Source organism: Anthonomus grandis, chromosome 22 (assembly GCF_022605725.1).
Source record: "Anthonomus grandis grandis chromosome 22, icAntGran1.3, whole genome shotgun sequence".
NCBI lineage: Eukaryota > Metazoa > Arthropoda > Insecta > Coleoptera > Curculionidae > Anthonomus > Anthonomus grandis.
The window spans coordinates 39,890,829-39,909,984 of NC_065567.1; the positions used below are offsets into that span (position 1 = coordinate 39,890,829).

At 33.7% G+C, this 19,156-nt stretch overlaps 1 protein-coding gene across 4 annotated transcripts in view; it reads right to left on the bottom strand.

The window, feature by feature from the left end:
* The window catches only part of LOC126748841 (nuclear factor 1 X-type), a 177,060-nt gene that overhangs the window by 12,792 nt on the left and 145,112 nt on the right, over positions 1-19,156 (bottom strand). For 3 of the 4 annotated variants that reach the window (XM_050458338.1, XM_050458337.1, XM_050458339.1), the window contains 2 exons: positions 14,932-15,084; positions 14,743-14,833 (listed from right to left, as the gene is read on the bottom strand). In XM_050458338.1, the coding sequence (XP_050314295.1) occupies positions 14,743-14,833; positions 14,932-15,084 (244 nt within the window). Of the gene's footprint in view, positions 1-14,742; positions 14,834-14,927; positions 15,085-19,156 lie in introns of all 4 variants that reach the window. The other variant, XM_050458340.1, reaches the window with a different exon arrangement.

A 19,156-nucleotide genomic window follows, 5' to 3' on the forward strand; every position in this document is an offset into this window, starting at 1 on the left:
GGAGGAGAAACTTTGCAGAAAAAACATTTATCTGTCGCAAACCTGACACCTTTCTAGATATTTTTGGGAATTATAGTGAACATCAAAAAACATTTTTGATCTTTAAATAATTTTATACACTTTACTACTTAGAATTTTCAACTACCTATTTACATATGCCTTGATCTGACTCTCCAAAATTTTCTATAGTACCTTTGGTAGGGAGAATGCAGAATGACCTAAGTTCAGACAGTTCATTCGGTGACTTTAGGTCTTGTATAATTGTAAATTGCAAGTATGAAGATTTCTACGAATCCGGAAAAGTTAACACTTCGAGACAACTATTAACGAGATGCATCAAAAAAGGGAGAATAGAGGGACATAAGTAGTGTAGTATTGATACGCCTATGCAATCTGTACCAACGGCTTCTGATCTGACCAAAAATAAATCTGACTTCACGTTCTCTTTTACAATTGCTAACTGATTTTCTCAGCGTTAGGAGTTTCGGAAGATACAACATTTACAGAAAAGCTATTTATAATTTTAGGGTCTCCCAAGTAGCCCAGAATGGAATTTTTAGGCTTGCAGTGTATGTTAAGCTCACGCAGCACATTCTAGTTGTTTTTGGGGTCACCTTTAAGTAATGTGCTAATGAGATAGTACTTGTTTTCTCTTTCAACTGCTGCTGTCACTTGGTTTGCCTATACTTTTCTAAATTAATTTAAGTTTTTGTCTTTTCTATTTAGATAACCCTTTATTCCTAAGAGAAATAAGGTATCTGATATTATTTGTGACCCAAAGATTGTTTCATTTTGTTATCCGAGCTGTTTTAAATCGCGAATATTAATTAAAAAGATTAAGTATACAAGCTTAAACCAATCAACTTTGGTATTAATCTCCCTTATATAAAATATTTCATCTTATCGGGCATTCAATAATTCTTCATAAAAATTATCTTGCACAAAATAAAAGTCAATATAAAGGGTCGAGGTTTAGAACCCATAAATCGTAGCTTTTATAAAAGAAGAAAATGGTCTGAAACCTAAAAGTTTACTACAAATTTACTATTTCCTACAAAATGTGTATTAGAGCAGATAATCAAATCTAAAAGGGAGGCATTTCCGCCAAGGCCAGGCCTTATAGTTTTATTGACAATCTGTGTCAAGCTGTAAACCTGAAGTAGAGAAAGAAACCTTCGCGCACGTATATTTTTTTATTTCTCATCGGTTTCGTGTCGACAAATATACATTTTGTTATTATTATGAAACTGTAAATACGTTAACTATTTTCTTAGTTTCTGCAATATTTTGTTCGTATTTTGTAGTCTAAGTTGATTAATAAAGTTTATTTAGGATTATACTTACTTTTAGCTTACTATTATCATTTATAGTTTTTGTAGTTCATCTAGTTTGAGAGCCCCAATTTAGGTTATTTAAATTATATTATTGTAAATGCCTGTATTTTGAATTTTCTAGAATTTGTATACTTGCTTGCTTTGACTGTTAGTATTGTCTTGAAAGTATTGGTCTCCTTCGGCAAAAACAATGTAGCAAATTCTAAATCGTTCCATGGGTCTTTAAAAGAGACCGCGTTTTGTGAAAATTCATTCAGTTTTAATTGTTTAGTCAGTTTTTACCTTGGAAACAGTTAAACGAAAGTAACCGCGAGTCAGGTTAGAGTTTTTGACATTGTCAATAAAGGTACATTCCTGACATAAAAGAGTATTCCTGGAGTAAATGTAGGAGTGTGTTCCTGAATTTCGTTACATTAGGAAATATTACATTATTATTAAAATATTTCCATCTGGTAATACATGTGCTCTTATTTCTATACTCGTGAAAATTAATAAATTTGAATTGTTTTTCATAATGGCAGGTACGTCTATTGTTAATATTATACTTAGATATACTTCGTTTTATACGTTGAAACAATTTTGGAGAAAAAATCGTTTCAAATGGTAATAATATGTGAAAATTACTGTTATGGTTTCACAGTGAAAAGACTAGGTCATAAATAAATACCTGTATAATTTGTTAGGAAAGAAAAGTATTATTACTACTCAAGATTTGAACACTCTGAATTTTGATGATGTTTTTACCATATTAGATGAAATACTGAGTGATATTGACTCTGACGCTAGCAATACTAGTGATGAAGAGCCGGATATGAATATGGGTAACTTTGCAGGAGATCAAGACGATTTATTTGATTTAAAAAATATGTCAATTAAATTTGTTGATGTATTACAGAAAATAATGTTCAGGTGTGAGCCACTGAGGACGAATTTCCCCTTGCTCCGATTATCGAGAACCTTTATTTAAAAAGAAAAATTATTTAGATATAATCAAACTTACATCGTCTTTAAAATGTTTAAACATTTTCTGAGAATTTTAGAATAAATCTTTCAGATAATGTAGATAGCCAAACTGATATATTTATACAATTCTTTTCAATAAGTCTTAATTGTTTTTTTTATTACTTAGGCATAGTAATGGTAACCTAAAAAGGCCTAAAAGTTCCTTCAATCATTTAAATGATTATTCTGGTTTTCCTTTGAAAGGTCCTGCAAAATACGATAAACTTTATAAGGTGAATCCGGACATGGACAAGTTGTCAGAAACGTTTATAAATTACTATAATCCCTGTAAAAATCAATCAATAGATGAATCAATGATTGATAAGATTTAAAGGTACGAGTTCTCTCAAACAATATATGCCACAGAAACCTATAAAACGTCGTTAGTTCTGGGTTCGGGCTTATAAAACAAGTTATGAAGTGTTAATTCCAAATTTTTATAGGTAAAGCTGGAGAGTCTGCGGAAAACGACTTGGGAGCTCTAGTAGTAAAGGATTTTACTTGTATTTTAGTTGGAAAGGGAAAGGGAATCATGGTTATTTCGATAATTATTTTAATTCTGTGAGTCTGTAAAAAGGGCTTCAGGCCGAACTCTTTTATGCTTGCCACTTTTATGCATGAAAAAAAAAAAGAGATTTACCTACGGATATAAAAGAAGATTGTTGACGCCCCCTATTACTTTTTATTAACAGGTAAAATGCCCACAACATCCTCAACAAAAAGTGCAATAGTAAATGGCTCAAAGACAACAAAATTAAATTTAATAAATCAAAATAAAATTAGTCTTACGAGTTATTATATGCACATAAGCCTAATACGACAATTAAAAATTATAAAATAGACAACTTGAAAGAACATGCATATGTTGCAGCCTTCTACTGTCATCGGTCATTACATGAAAAGTCTGGCATTTTCATGAAACGCTGCCAAACACTGAAACATTAACTGTTACGCCGAGAGACTATAAATTTTAGACGTTACGTGTAACGTCAGCGTGCTCGGCTGCTTGATGAAAACGAGCAAAATTACGTTAGGTGTCCGACTGTATTGGACGTTTCATGTAACGCTTCGAATCTACTTTGCACTTGCTGAATCAACATCAACGAAATAACACACATACTAACCTCAAAATAAATTTTATTACAAAAATAAATCAATAGAGGCTAGCTACAGTTCGAGAGCAAAAATATGAAAGAAAGTAAAACACGCATATATTAATCAAAGTAAACAAATGATAAGTTACTTGTTAAAACACGGCAAGCTATTATGGCACAGACTGTTACAAAGTACGCTATTTTTTTACAGATACACCTATTTTTAGTACACTGTTGCTTGCCGGGTTTACACGAACATTTGAGAAAGCCTTTACCACCCGATCCTAATGATACAGCCTCTCTTAAGCTCAGTGATTTTTCCAAGGGGATTTCTTTTTTATTAAGAAATGCTGAACCCGCAACAGTGAGACTTTCAGCACCAAATACATCATATTCCTGGAATCTCCTGGATCTCTGTCGACTTTAGGAATATTTAACAACACACAATCACCTACATGGAAAGTCGGGAATTTTTTTGCCGAAATGCTCAACATTTTTTGGCTGCTTCTTCAGTTTTATTTCTAGCTTCGCCGCGTTCCTCAGAGATGTTTTTGCTAGCGGAACATAAATTGCACAGTACTGAAGATCCTTGTTGACAAACTTCAGTAATATTAAAAACTCGTAAACAATTTTCGCAAATTGCTTCTTCAGATCTTTTTTTTCTCCGAGCAAGACACAATACTGGTAATGTCGGTATCTTCATCAGCGAGACTTTCATGTGCATCCGATATTTCGACAACTGAATCTTCTTCGTTATTTATAATTTTCATAAGCTCTTCTTCGGAAGTTAATGTTTTTGCAAGCGCTGAGGGGATGTTACTAGAAGATAGACCAACTTTAGGTTCACAGCCTAAAAGTGCTTTATACGGAGACTGTCCTATTGTTCTGTGAAATGAGATATTCTTTTGCCATTGCACAAACTCAAGCCCTACCGACCATCTTTGGCTATTCGTGTCAGACATCCAAGCTCGAATCATGTTTTCAACGTCTTGGCTTGAGCGTTCAAATGCTGCCTTGACTCTGGGGGTGTCTAGGACGACCGTGTACTATAAGTCATTCAGGCCATAACTCTTTCAAGTATAACCTTATTTGCAAACTCGCGACCGTTGTCGCTCTGGCGAATTTTCGGGGCTCCTATTAACAGAAAAATACTTAATAAGTTGGAAGCAACTTCCTCGGCACGTTTGGTTTCCATTAGTCGTAAGAATACGAATTTTGTGGCATGATCTTGATAATTCATTATCCATTTGAATTGCTTGTCGGGAAGCGATTGGAAATCTATCAGGTCCACCTGCCCTCTTTCATTAAAATCTTTGCTTACAATGGGACGTACTACAATTTTTTGTCTGCCATGTTTCTTTTCATTGCAGCTTTTGCAGCATTGAACAAAACATTCTATGGCCGGACGGAGCTACTTCGATTTTAACGCGACCACCGTGCCCTGTTTTGTTGATATGATAATCACATAATTTCTCAAATAAATCTTCGTACGCCACTACAAACTCGATTTCATCCTCGCTTTTATGTTTATGTTTATTAAATGTAATTGGTCAGAAATGGTCATAACATCATAATGTCTGCAGCAGAAAGTATTCGCGCCTTTCTTTTCTTCCTCTAAAACAAAAACCTATTTTAGAAAAAAAAAAGAAACAAATTTCAAATAATTAAAATTTTCTTGTGCCTCGCTATTATATAACCCCCTGTGTAGCTAAGAATAATTTCCTGCGAAAGTACAATGCTTCCCATAAAAGTTTTCTAGGAAACGTTTTTTCTAAAAAGCTAACTTTGCCACAGTATTGGGCCATCCTGTATACCTAACATTATACAGGTTGCCCCAATAATACGTGGACATAGAACTGCCACGTATTTTTTTAATTAAAATAAGTCGATTGGACACAATTTACCTCTATACAAAAGTGCTTCGTTTGTCCGTTAGAAGGCATCAAAGTTTAACAATAAAAACACAGTTTGATATTTTTAGTATATAAAACAAAATCTAATTGCATAGAAAGTAGCCCCTTATTACTGCTATCAACTGTACCAAGTTTCATCAAAATCGGAGAAATTGTTTTTGACTAATCAACAAAAAATGATTTTTTTATAAAAATTTTAACACCCTGTATCTCGAAAACTAAGCTCTAACAGACAAATGAAGCACTTTTGTATAGAGGTAAATTGTCTCCAATCGACTTCAAGATACGTGTTAGTTCGATGTCTACGGAATATTAGGACACCCTGTATATCTAAATATTGCTATCCAAACTACACAAGTGTATAAAATTTCAAAATGATAGGTTAGCAGGTAGTACCTACTAACAGTGGGGATATGTTTTTGTAATAGCATGAATTAATTCACAGTGTACACTGTACAAATCACGAGTCCACGAGAAACACGGAAATTCCGGATATAAACCTAACCTAAACAATCTATAAGAACGAGATAAGTACTTACGGTTTCTGCTTAGCTGCTACAATTTCCTGTATAACTGTTTCAATTTTGTGCTTTGTGTAAGGCTTTCGTAGAGGTTTCTGGGAATAAACTCTTCTAATTTCTTGTAGAATTGCGTTTGTTGTGTCACAATAAAACTCTCGGCTGTCGTCATTTTGAGGTTAGTATGTGTGTTATTTCGTTGATGTTGATTCAGCAAGTGCAAAGTAGATTCGAAGCGGTACATGAAACATCCAATACAGTCGGACACCTAATTTTGCTCGTTTTCATCAAGCGGCCGAAGCACGCTGCCGTTACACGTAACATCTAAAATTTATTGTCTTTCGACGTAACCACAGATATAAATACAATACATCTATGGACGTAACAGTTATTTGTTTCAGTGTTTGGCAGCGTTTCATAACCATCGACCATCGACGGATTACGGTAGAAGACTGCGACAGATATAATTCACTAAGAACACCACCCTACATATGCGTGTTAAACCCTATAGAATTGTTGTGGGCGATATATAAGCAATCATAATACTGATGATTTAGCTACTAAATTATTAGATTCATTATATTATTTAATAGATTTATTTATGTTATAGATATAGAGAATAAGAATTGGGAAACTGACCAGATAATGATGGAAATCACAGAAAAATTAATTATAAAAGTGGATAATGGTAAAAGTGACAGAGAAAGATTCGGAAGAAAACATCATTAGTGTTATTTTTGGTGTTTACAGTTTTTTCATTTTAGTATGAATGTAAATAATGTTACACCATGTATAAATATAGATATATATTATTTATTATGTATAAAGTCTTTTAAGTTAGGTTGTAGTGTTTATTTATTTTTTTTTGTTTAATAGTGAAAATAAAAACATAAAATAAAAAAAATTTTAAAAAAAACAAAGTTAGTTCAAATCATTAGTAAATCGTGTTAAGAAAATGATTAAATACTAAGAAGAAATTTCCTGAGTTCAATAATATAGATGAACAAAATTAATCGCTTTTATTGTTGGTTATAAAAATAAAAAATACGTAATATATACAATATTTTTTAAATTAATAGGGTGCGCCACTAAAAATGCCTCAAGGCCAAGTCCGAAATGGATTTTTACATAATTTTTTTTACCCCCTTTCATTGTGGTTACAGTTACCGCAGATGAATAATATTATATATTAGATTATTAAATGCAATAGACAATAATATTTGCTGAATGCAATAAAGCATAGTCTGCAAATACGTCTCAAGGTATTACTTTGCCGATATATATTAACGTTTTATAGTATCAATATCAATCGGGTGTTAAAGAAGCAATAATTACCAAGCAGTCAGGATTAAATCGGTCGATTGTTTCCAATAGTTGTACCGCATCAGAAAGTCGTTAGTAAGATCACCTCAAACCTTGTCAGAAGATAGTGGCTTGGCGGTGAGCAAACCATCCAAAAACCCGTCATTTTGAAGAACTTCAATTTCCATACGAACATTTGAATTAGTTGAAAAGAAGATAGATTACAGTGTTATTTTCCGATAAAAGTAAATTACGGCTAAAATGAGTAAATAAAATGTTGAGGATCAACAGTAACTTTTTAAATTAGTGTTTTTAAGTCAGTGTAGTTTAGAGTCCTGGTCTTCATCCCATAGAGAAAAACATTCGTAGTAAACATCTCGTAAAATTTAAAATTTAAATAGAGCCAATTGTTTGGCACTCTACAGCCAATGAGATCTTTAGGAATCTAATTGGATCTATGTAGACGAGATGCCTTACAGTTAGCAAAGTCAAAGAATATTAATTTTAGTATAGTATAGTTATAATATGTTTCATCTTTATAGGTGCTTCTCTATTTTTGCCTCCTCTACCTATAGTACAACTGCACCTAGCCAATCAAAAACTATAATTTGTAACACCTCATCCTTAATAAAAGTTTCTGTGATGGCAAAAATAACAAATTCATGTCGTAGTATATAACCTTTAATATGTTGAATTATAGGAATAGGACATCTTGCATTAATATGACCAATTTTTATATTACTATTATTTCAGTTTACTTAAAGCCATTGATCAGAACTTTATGTTATAAACAAAAATAGTAACAAGAACAATGGCTGCAAAATATTTACATTCTTAAGTTAGCGATAGTGAGCAATAGTGATGATTTGATAGAAATAAAACCTGCTAACCAAAACCTTTTAGTTTCAGCAAGCCTTTAAATAGTAATTAAAACTGCCTTTACAGCCTTTATAGCCTGCCTTATTAGTTCTATAGAACTGCCAACATTCTTTATATTTACTTTTTAAATCACAGTTTTTGTCCATTTATGAACATCTAGAAAATTTTTTGTTTGTGACTTTGTAAGTAATTTTTTTTTATTGTGTAAAGATTATTTATAATATTTTATGGACCTCCTATTTTATACTATATTAAATGTCTTTATTTGTTAGTAGATAATCTAATATGTATACACTTATATCTTGAGAACTTTTCAATAGATCTAGGTTAAAGTCAATAATAATGCAATTATTCTTCTGTTGTTCTAGTAGCTTATATATATAATTGTATATGGGTTTGATAAGTATATCGACAATATTGTAATCCTTTTTTTATATATTATACTCATCATTTAGAATAATATTTATTTCATCATCAAAAAAGCTTGTACCGCCCCCTTTAGTATCTCTGCAATAGGCACTGCGATGTTATTTTTCAGGTAATAGAAATTTTGTTTATTTAGATATATTCGTGTTTGTGCACTTATTATTACATGTAAAATATTTTTATTTAGCAAAACTATATTTATTGGAACAAATCACTTGGTTTTCGTTATTTATGATTTCTACCACAGGTATAACTATATATAGACAATATATATAGACAAATCTTATTTGTTTTGTTGTATCTATGCTTCTTCTTGTACGCGACAACTGGGATGATAAGTATACTTTCAAATATCCCCATCAAGTGAAATAAAGTGAAATCCATTTTTAAACAAAATTTGTAGTATTGTTTTAATCGCTTGTGTTTACACCAAATATAACCCTAAATATTAAAAGCTGATAAAGTTGTTCAGTTGTGATTTGATCTTAAATATTCTCGAATAAATAATATACAGGGTCCTGCAACAGTGCGTCGGTCTTTCATAAAGCCTAAAAAAATTAGGTTAAAATTTTCTAACCTCTTAAAAAATTTTTGGGACCTGATAGCGCATATCTGGAAAATATTTTGAAGGATACAGGGTGCTTCAAAAAAGTAGGGCGATATAAGCAGCATTTTTTTTAAATGGAATGCCATTATTTTTATTTTATTTTTAAGACCGCCTTAGGCTACCTAGTATACGCGCTAAATTGGCTGCTTTGTCGTGCGCAGTTTGACTGCAATAATTTTTTTTATAAAAAAAAACTAAAAATCATTTAATTTCATCTTGATACTAGAAATGGTAATTCAATGTCAATATTGGACTTAATTGGGATTCTAGAAGAACAGAGAATTACTTTGACTTAAATTGTTTCCTTCTGTCATATACAGGGTGTTCGTAGTTAACAACTATATTTTACGAATTTCAAAGCTCCATTTCTCGTTTTTTTTTAATGGATCACCCTGTATATTTTTTATCCATTTAATGAAGATTTAATACATGAACATTTTTTATTATGTAAACATATTAGCTATCTTTAGTAGTTTTTAAAATATTCACGATAATTATCCGTAGATAATAAAATGTTTAAATAAGAACCAGGAAATCTGCATTCTAAACAAAATAGGTATTTTATTATCTTTTTTGTTGCCAAGCAAAATATTTCATCTGTATTCTCTAAAATTTTTGACATTTTGGTGAGAATATCATTTTTGTATGTGTATTATCAGCTTAAGTATTCAGTTATTTGAATTATCGTAACTTTGTTTGTAAAAGAAATTTGGAGTTTTGTTTCAGAAATCTAATCTGAACGAAAATTGCATACTTATAAAATGCATTTTAGCAAAGCCGAACTTGTTGACATGATATTTGTGTTGGGGGAATTTGAAAAGAATTGATCCAGAAGTTGTTTGTTGAATGTCCAGAAGAAAAATCTTTTAGAAGGTTACTAGCAAGATTTGTGGAGACAGAGAGTATTTGTTACTAATCAGGAGCAAGAGTTAGATGTGTTATTAACGATAACCGAAGATCCTCACCTAAGTCAGTCAAATATCGGAGCAGCAGTTGGAATAAGTGAAAGATCAGTGCAACGAATCATTTCATCAAAAGAAATAATTTTCATCCATACCACATCCATGAATATTAAACACTTTTTGATAGGGATATACAAAACCGACTTGAATTTTGTACTTGGAGCAGAAATAAATTACAAAACGACTCCACGTTTTTTTAATAATGTCCTATTAATGGATGAGGCAACATTTCATAAAAACGGATCAGTAAATAGACATAACTTTCATTATTATTCATCCGAAAACCCCCATTTTATGCGGCAGATCGACTACCAGCATAGGTGGTCATTAAAATGTGTTAGGTGGAATTATTGGAAGCACCATTATCGGTACCTATTTTTTTAATGGTCATTTCAATGGAGTACCTTGAATGGAGTACCTTCAATTTTTACAAAATGAACTGCCTAGATTACTTGCAAATGTTCTATTAATTACTAGAAACCGAATGTGGTTTCAACAAGACGGAGCTCCTCCACATTTTTCTTGAAATGTCACTGAATATTTAAATGTAACCTTTGAAGACAAATGGATTGGAAGGAATAGACCTATTAATTGGCCAGCCAGATCACCTGACCTAACAAAATTAGATTTTTTTTTATGGGTTTTTGTAAAAGAAATTGTTTATAGAAATCCACCTACAACGGCAGTAGATATGGAGCAGAGAATACGGGATGCGTTTGCTCAAGTAACTCCACAAATGCTACATGAAGTAGAAAGAAGTTTTCAGGAACGTATTGATTTATGTTTTGAACAAAACGGAGGACATATTGAACACTTAATGTAATAATAATAAAATGATAAATATTTTTAATATGCTTGTTTAATTATTATCGTGAATATTTATATATATCACGAACACCCTATATATGACAAAAGGAAACAATTATTTATGTTAAAGTAATTCTCCATTCTTCTAGAATCCCAATTAAGTCCAATATTGACATTGAATTAACATTTCTAGTATCAAGATGAATATAAATTATGTAATGATTTTTAGATTTTTTTTATAAAATAAAATATTGCAGTCAAACTGCGCATGACAAAGTAGCCATATTTAGCGCATATACTAGGTAGCCTAAGGCGGTCTTAAAAATAAAATAAAAACATTGCATTCCATTTTAAAAAAATGCTGCTTATATCGCCCTACTTTTTTGAAGTACCCTGTATACTTCAAAATATTTTCTAGATATGCGTTATCAGGTCCCAACATTTTTTTAATAGGTTAAAAAATTTTAACCTTATTTTTTTAGGCTTTATAGAAGACCGACGCACTATTGCAGAACCCTGTATAAGGCGAAGGAATCTTTAACATAACGCTTGAGTTATGAATTTTCTGTTAAGGTCTGTATAAAAAAAGCGAATCTTTTTCCCTTGAAGAAATATATTTTTTCATTTTGACAATGGATCATAAAATAGATAGCACGGGTAACTTGAAAATCTGCAGTTCAGAAGTTAAGAATAAGGAAGTGTGCATTTGGGAATATATAAAATAATGTTAAACAAACTAATGGTAACTGTCAGAAAACGATGAAAGATTATTTAAAAAGGAAAACTGCAGACCGAAACACATATAAAATATAAGAATCTATCATGGAGCATGAAAAGAACTTAAAAAGGGAAAGCAAAAACTGAAGGTATTATGCATTAATATTAAATTAGACCTTAACTAGAACAAGCGAAATATTTGGAAAAAACAAAGAGAAATTATGACTAACTTTGAAACAAGAACTTTAAAAAGAATAAGTCAAGCATAAAAGAATACGTAAGAACTAGAGATAGAAATTAAATCTTAAATATAAGTTTAAATATATAGTTTAAATCCTTAATATGCTGTTACATATTTCTTTATACCATTATGCAGGGTCAATTTTTTAAAATGAAAATAGGGGTCGAGTGATTTTATTTATTTTATCAATTCGCTCTCAAGAAATATGAATAAATGTGGATAAACAAATTAGCTTTATTTTAAATTACAAAAAATATCATAATAAAATATATATAAAACACCTATTTTATTAAATGTTAAAAATAATCTCCGTTGATCTCCATTTAAAAATACAATTGTTGTTCAAAACGTCTGTGCACATTAGCGAATATTTCGAGCGGTATTAACTGACAGTCATTAACAATTCTATTTCGAAGATCTTTAAGGAAGTCAGGCTTTCTGGCAAAGACCTTGACCCCATAAAAATATCCAAAGGGGTAAGATCGGGATATCTAGCTGGCCATTCTACGGTACGGCCGTTTTGGGCTAAACAATTTATTTTTCAAGATTTTCAGGGTTGACTGTTTTGTCTCAGACACGCTGTATATGTTTATATGATATATTGTATAAAAGTTTAAGCACATCGCGCACTTCTCTTGCCTAAGAGCTTTTCGGTGAAATTTACTCAAATTTTTGGCAAAACGTAGCTCAGGTGTATCTGAGCAAAAGTTCTCACGATCACGAATAGTCTTGTTAAAACGTTGCACGATTATTTGGAAGCCACATGCGTCCAAAGGTCAAAAAATACCCTATTTTATGTTAAGGTGCTGACTCTGTAAATATTAAAATAGTGCTGATAACTGCATTGGAATCGTGCTAGTCTTGTACTAGTCAATCTAGTATACTAGGACACTCCTAGGTAACTTCCACATATGTACTCAAAATCATCACATACATTCACCCGGATACACACATACACACCGCACCTATATTCATAAATGCCTTATGCTTAGATATAAGACTTAGATCGAGGATAAAGTGCGTCAAAATAAATACATACAGATACAGGGTGAGAACTGCTATATCTGAGGAACCAAAGGAAATCATTGAAAACTGTTTCTATAATAATGAGAAAGAAACGGAATATTGAAATTGCTGACTTGTTTTCACTTACCCATTTACCCCCAGGCACCGGCACTTCAAGTTTATATGTTTAAATGGCAACCCCGTGCTTGCGAAACCTTATTAAAATAATAATCTTAAGCATTATTAAGCGAAACCTTATCTTAAGATTACGCGTATCTCTGTTTATTCGTACCTGAACAAATTGAGAAAAAAATTTTGCTTCAGCTCAGGCATAAGAGAAGATCCTATAAGTTATTAGTGATAAATCTAAAACAAGCGTTCTTTCAAATATTCAGTTTTCATTTTTATTTCGATATTATGTGCACGACCAATAGCATTTATCTGCAACAATGGTATACAGCATGGCCGAACGTATAGAATGCATTTTATTTATGGTATAGAAGATTAGTGTTTTTAAGAATAGCTTAAGTTTTTAGATATCAGAGGAAAAATATAAGTCACGTGTACATTCAAGAAAATTTCTTTTTAAGAAACTGATATAGTCCTAAATGAAAAAAAGGATAAACCAAGATTACTGGACGAATCAACGCAAATTGAAGTATTCGGATAGTATTTATTAGGATTTATTGCAAATCCTACTTTATTGACTGACTCTATTGATAATCTGTAAAAAAAGTACCTAAATTACATTAATTGCATCCTTATTACCTAGAATTACCGCATTATCTTGGTTCACCGAAAATACTTCTTTTAATCGTGAGTAAGGTTTTTCTTTAAATGGTTACCTAAATAAACAAAATTGTCGGTGCTGGAATGACGAGAACCCACAAATATTTAAAGAAGGACATACGCAATACCTCCACAAAGTTGATGTTAAAGCCAGTACTCAAAGCAAAATGTAGCTGATGTACTAGAAAAATCTATCGAACCTTTATTAGTTCGTGAATTAGAAAATCAGAAAAGCGCACAGGGGAATTAATAGGATGCGAATCACCTCATTATGTTGTTCCGGTTAGGCAACCATTAAACTATTCTAATCTATCGATTGGAAGAGGAGGTTCTGTTGATCCCCGGACCTATAGCTTCTTGATTTATTTATCTGGACCCACTTCTATCAAAGCCAAAATCGATTGTTTTTAAGACGCAACCGAATATAATAGAGCAACCGACGGAAAAAATAGTTCAAAAATACCGAGCTACCACCAGAGAAACATTTGAAAATGTACGTCACGAGTTTAAAAATAGACTTTATTGTTGTCTTAAAAACAATGAAAATATTTTAGAAGATTTTTTAAATTAATAATAAAAAATCGTCTAAGGTAACTTTGCAGGGTACCGTTGAAAAGCATTTTTCAGATAAGATATCACAACCAAGGGAGTGCTATTTATAAAGTTAGAGTGGCTAGGGGAACAAGTAAGTGTAAAAACAAGTTAGCTATTACAGTATTTTGTTGTTTTCTCCCTATTATAGAAGTGATTTTTTCAGCGATATTCTTAGCGATTATATCCGTGTCCATTCGCATATATCCGTGTATGTGGTTTGACAGATTTCATCATCGTTCTAACCGGTTGTGATTACGATATGAGTAGTATTTTATTGATTTATGTAGTCAGCTACTTACCCTAAATAGCGTGTTTTTCAACCTTTGGAAGACATTTGTTTCCAAATAAGCTCTGGCTGTGTGAACTTTTGTTTAGAGTTACATTTAACTTCAATTTTCTTTAAGTTTTAATGAATTTGACCAAAGATTTTTTACACTTAATGTGCATTTGATGAGACACTTAGCCAAACATATAACAACATATTAATATATTAAGCAAGTAAGTTTTGGCTTCTATGTTGCTACTGTAAAAAAAATATCTTTTTTTGCTTACCTCTAACTGTATTCACGCTGGGTGAGTACATACTGAGATTCGTAGGGCTGATAACACCAGACATTCCGCTCATACTGGGGTAGTTGAACAACTAAAAAAAATTTAAAATTACAGATCAACTCATACATAGACCTGTAGATATTTTTTTAAATTTAAATAAGTAGCTAAAGAATAGTATTAACTACCAACATGTCCTGGCTGAGCGTGAAAATGGTTAAAAGATGAGTAATCTCTAGATGGTGAGTAGCTATTACTAGTAGGCACTGAGTTTCGTTGTGTTGGCGATTTTTGCCGTTCATGACTTCCTGGACTAAGAGGAGGGGAAGGATTTAATTCAGGAACCTGGAAAAAAATCCACTTATTATCGAATTTGGTATACACAAACAGTTTCTTAAACTAGTAATAAACATATTTGACCACAGGCTCATTTCTAATATAGGTGAATATGCATTAGAAATGTAATCTAAACAAGATATAATGTGTGTCAAATTTAATTCACTTCGCTGAAACTAATTTTAATTATTTATTCTTCATAAATTTTTAAGTTTATCACCAACGTCACTTTAATATTTAATTGAACACTTTTTTAACTAAATTTTCCCCTTCCAAACAAACAAGAAATATGATACATTACTGTCAGTCGATTTGAAAATAAATCGCAACAAGGATATTTGAATATAAAAATAGCCAGATAAGCGGATTAAAAAAAGCTTAAAGAAAGGGATTGTTAAATAGTAGGGAAAAAGTCAGAATTATAGGAGCGGCTCCAGAATGCGTTAATAGAAATATGCGATACATATATCGTACACATATGTATAAAGACGCATAAGGGAGAAGCGTAGTATTCCAAAGTTTTCCTTCCAAAAAAAAAGTATTGGAAAGTTTGGCCAAATTAAAAAGTCAGTTAATGTAAAATTTTACCAAGCTAAAAGAAAAGATACTATGAAATTAAAGAGAACTAGAGCATAAAAATTTGGAAAATTTTTGTAAAATGAAAAAGAGAAAAATGTTTTATGATTTTATAATACTGGAGAATAGAATTAAAAAACTGCAGAATAATTCTACAACAAGACAACCGTCGACGAATGACAATGTAAATTTTTAGTAAACAATCAACCAGAATTTAAGTCTTCGCATGCGAGCCTATCAACATGAAATCTAGATAACATTAATTCAACTACCTTGAGCATGAAATTGCTATAAAGAATCAATACAGTTCAGCACAAGATCAACTTGACTATCGACGTTGAATAATGTGACTAAGAAGGACAGCTATTCTTTTTATCGCATAAATTTAATATTCTCTACAATGAATTTAAAGAATATAACTTAACTTGCCAGTATCCGTGCAGGTTGAGTTGACTCATGAAGATCGAGAAAAGGCAGCTTTTACCATTGGCTCCCGATCATGGCAGTTTAATGTTATGCGATTTTTTAGAGCGGTACTGCCACATTTTAATAAATGATGAGAAGAATTGTAACATATCAATGTTACAGTAAGTTAATAATATATAACAATTTAGACATGTATATCATCTTTACTCACAACATGATGAACATATGAATTGATCGTACCATTCCTTCTCTCTTAAGTACATATATAGGTAGCGCTGCCTAATGCGACAACGTAAATTTCGTATAATAAATGTATTCTTATTCTTTTAAATTTAGTGAAATTTAAGTTAGCTCATTAGCAAGAAGGCTTAAGAATGTTTGGCTGAATATTGTTATTGACTTATATCCCATGTTAATGGTTAATGGTACTTATTGATTTGGAGTTTATTATGGCGACCTTATCGTGCGGCATAGCAGGTTAACAGATGCCAGGAAGTAAGTCAGACGCTTTCTTCACGAGGGCATGTCACCCGAAGAAGCGAGGAAAAAAGTCCTAGACGACAAGGAAAAAAGAAAGGAAGAACAACCTCCTCAAACTTCCAAGGCATCGCCTAAGAAAAACCCCCAAGGAAAGAGGGGAAGTGACTTCATCTCACCCCAACAAAAAAAGGGGGAAAAGAAGCAAAGAACCGGTGACGATCCCCGGGTAATGAAGACGAGCAAGTCTGCAAACATAGCAGGGCAAGCCACCAGCTATGCAAAAGCGGTAAAGCTCATCAGAATCGGAGTATTGCCGGAGGACTACCCTGAGGCAACTCTAACCTCCGAACAACTCACAGATGTGGAGGAAGCAATCGTATCAGAAATGATCAACAGCACAACAAAGGGCCTGCAGTTCTCAGGTATTCATTTTCGCTCGGGAATGATACTTGAGGACTTCGAGTCGGAGCAGACAGCAGAATGGCTGGCTCAGATGGCACCTAGGTTGAAGGAATGGAAAGGGCCAGCGCTGGTAGCGAAAGAGGAGAGGACATCCCAAAAGCGCATACCATCAGCCTTTTTCTTCCACGGAGCAAAGGGCAAGACACCACAGCTCTCTTGAAACTCATTGGAGTACAGAATCCAGAGATCTCCACCGAGACCTGGAAAGTAATAAGCGCCAAAGGAAATGGCCACGGTCAAGTGCTTTCTGTTGGGATCGACACCAAATCTGCGGATAGCATCCAGGCAAAGGGATACACTATCCACTACAGGTTTGGGCAAATCCCCGTATCTGGCCTCAGAAAGCAGGAGAAGGCAAAGGACAAAAAGATGGAGCTTGATCCATCCACTTCAGCCTCTACCTCCTCCGAGCCAGTCGCCAATGAGAACACCTCTACGGCGACTGAAACACAAGAGACCGAGGGCATGGACCTCGATCTCAATGTCAACCCGACCACTTCCGCTGAGGAGAATGTCATCAGCAGCGAAGAAGAAGATAGGCTTCTGGGACCTAATGTAGACCATCAGGGGGACGGACCGGATGGCCCTGACAAATCATAAGAGGACTTCACTCTGCCAAACCAGAAGCCTTTAAATTCAGCAAATTAGCACAAATAAACCTGCAACACAAACGAGCATCCTCCGATGTGATTGCACGGATGTTTGTCAAGCAAGATCTGGGACTAGTCTTGATCCAAGAACCCTGGATCAATCGGGGGCAGATCAAGGGTCTGTCAAGCAAAACGTCAAAAGTAATATATGATACCAGGCAGGAATCACCCAGAGCCTGCATTCTTATAAGAAATAACATCAATTACATATGTATTTCAGAACTCATGACACGGGACCTAACACCTATTGTCGTAAATCTCGACATTGGGGACACAAACAGGACCATAGTAATTGCGTCAGCATATTTTGCTGGAGATGGGCCTATGACACCACCAGCAGAAGTGCAAGAGCTGATTCAATACTGTAGCAGATTGCGTCTACCACTCCTTCTAGGCTGCGACGCAAATGCTCACCATATCACATGGGAAAGCACAGATATTAACTTTAGAGGTGAGTGTCTGCTTGAATATTTAACGACAACCGATCTCGAGGTTCTGAATGTGGGAACTACACCAACATTCGTAACTAAATCAAGATCGGAAGTATTAGATATTACTTTAGTCAGCTCCAGTCTCAGAGACCACATCAAGGACTGGAGAGTATCAGCTGAACCATCACTGTCCGACCACAGGATTATCGAATTCAAGCTGGACAGCATTAAATACAATCGACCCGAAAGGAGGGTCCCAGGAAAAACAGACTGGGAATTATACAACACCAATCTGGAAAACAACTTAAATTATCTAAGCTTAAATGGGAAACCGCACCATCTAGACTTAGAGCAGGACTCACAAGCTGTCACACGTGCAATAAATGAGGCGTTCGACTCAAGTTGCCCAGTGACCAGTGAGAGACCCGTTAAAGACGCTCCGTGGTGAAATACACACCTGTCAAAACTAAGGTCAAAAGTGCGTCATCTTTTCAATACAGCGAAAAGAGACGGTAACTGGCAGGTATATGCCGAAGTGCTTACTCTTTATAACAAAGAGATAAGAAAAACCAAAAGACAGCACTTCAGAACTTTCTGTGCAGAAATCGCTAACACTCCGACTGCGGCTAGACTGCACAAAGCAATGGCTAAGGGAGGCACATACCCAAAAATGGCCCTCAAAAAGCCAGATGGCACCTACACGAAGGGAGAAGAGGAGCAAGCCATCCTATTACTTCAAACACACTTTCCAGGGTGCGAACCTATAGAAACGGTCCCAATAAAGTACACCAATCCTAAAAAAGAGGACTGGGAAGTTGCAAGGACCGTCTTTACGACAGAAAGGTTGAAATGGGCAATAAACACCTTTCAACCGTACAAGTCACCGGGAGTGGATGGAATTTTTCCTGCTCTCCTACAAAACGGACAAGAGAAAATCCTTCCTCACCTGAGTAGAATAGCAAGGACGAGCTTAGCGTCGGGATACATTCCCAGTAGCTGGCGAAGGGCAAAAGTCACCTTCATACCGAAAATAGGAAAAAAAGATGGGACTGACCC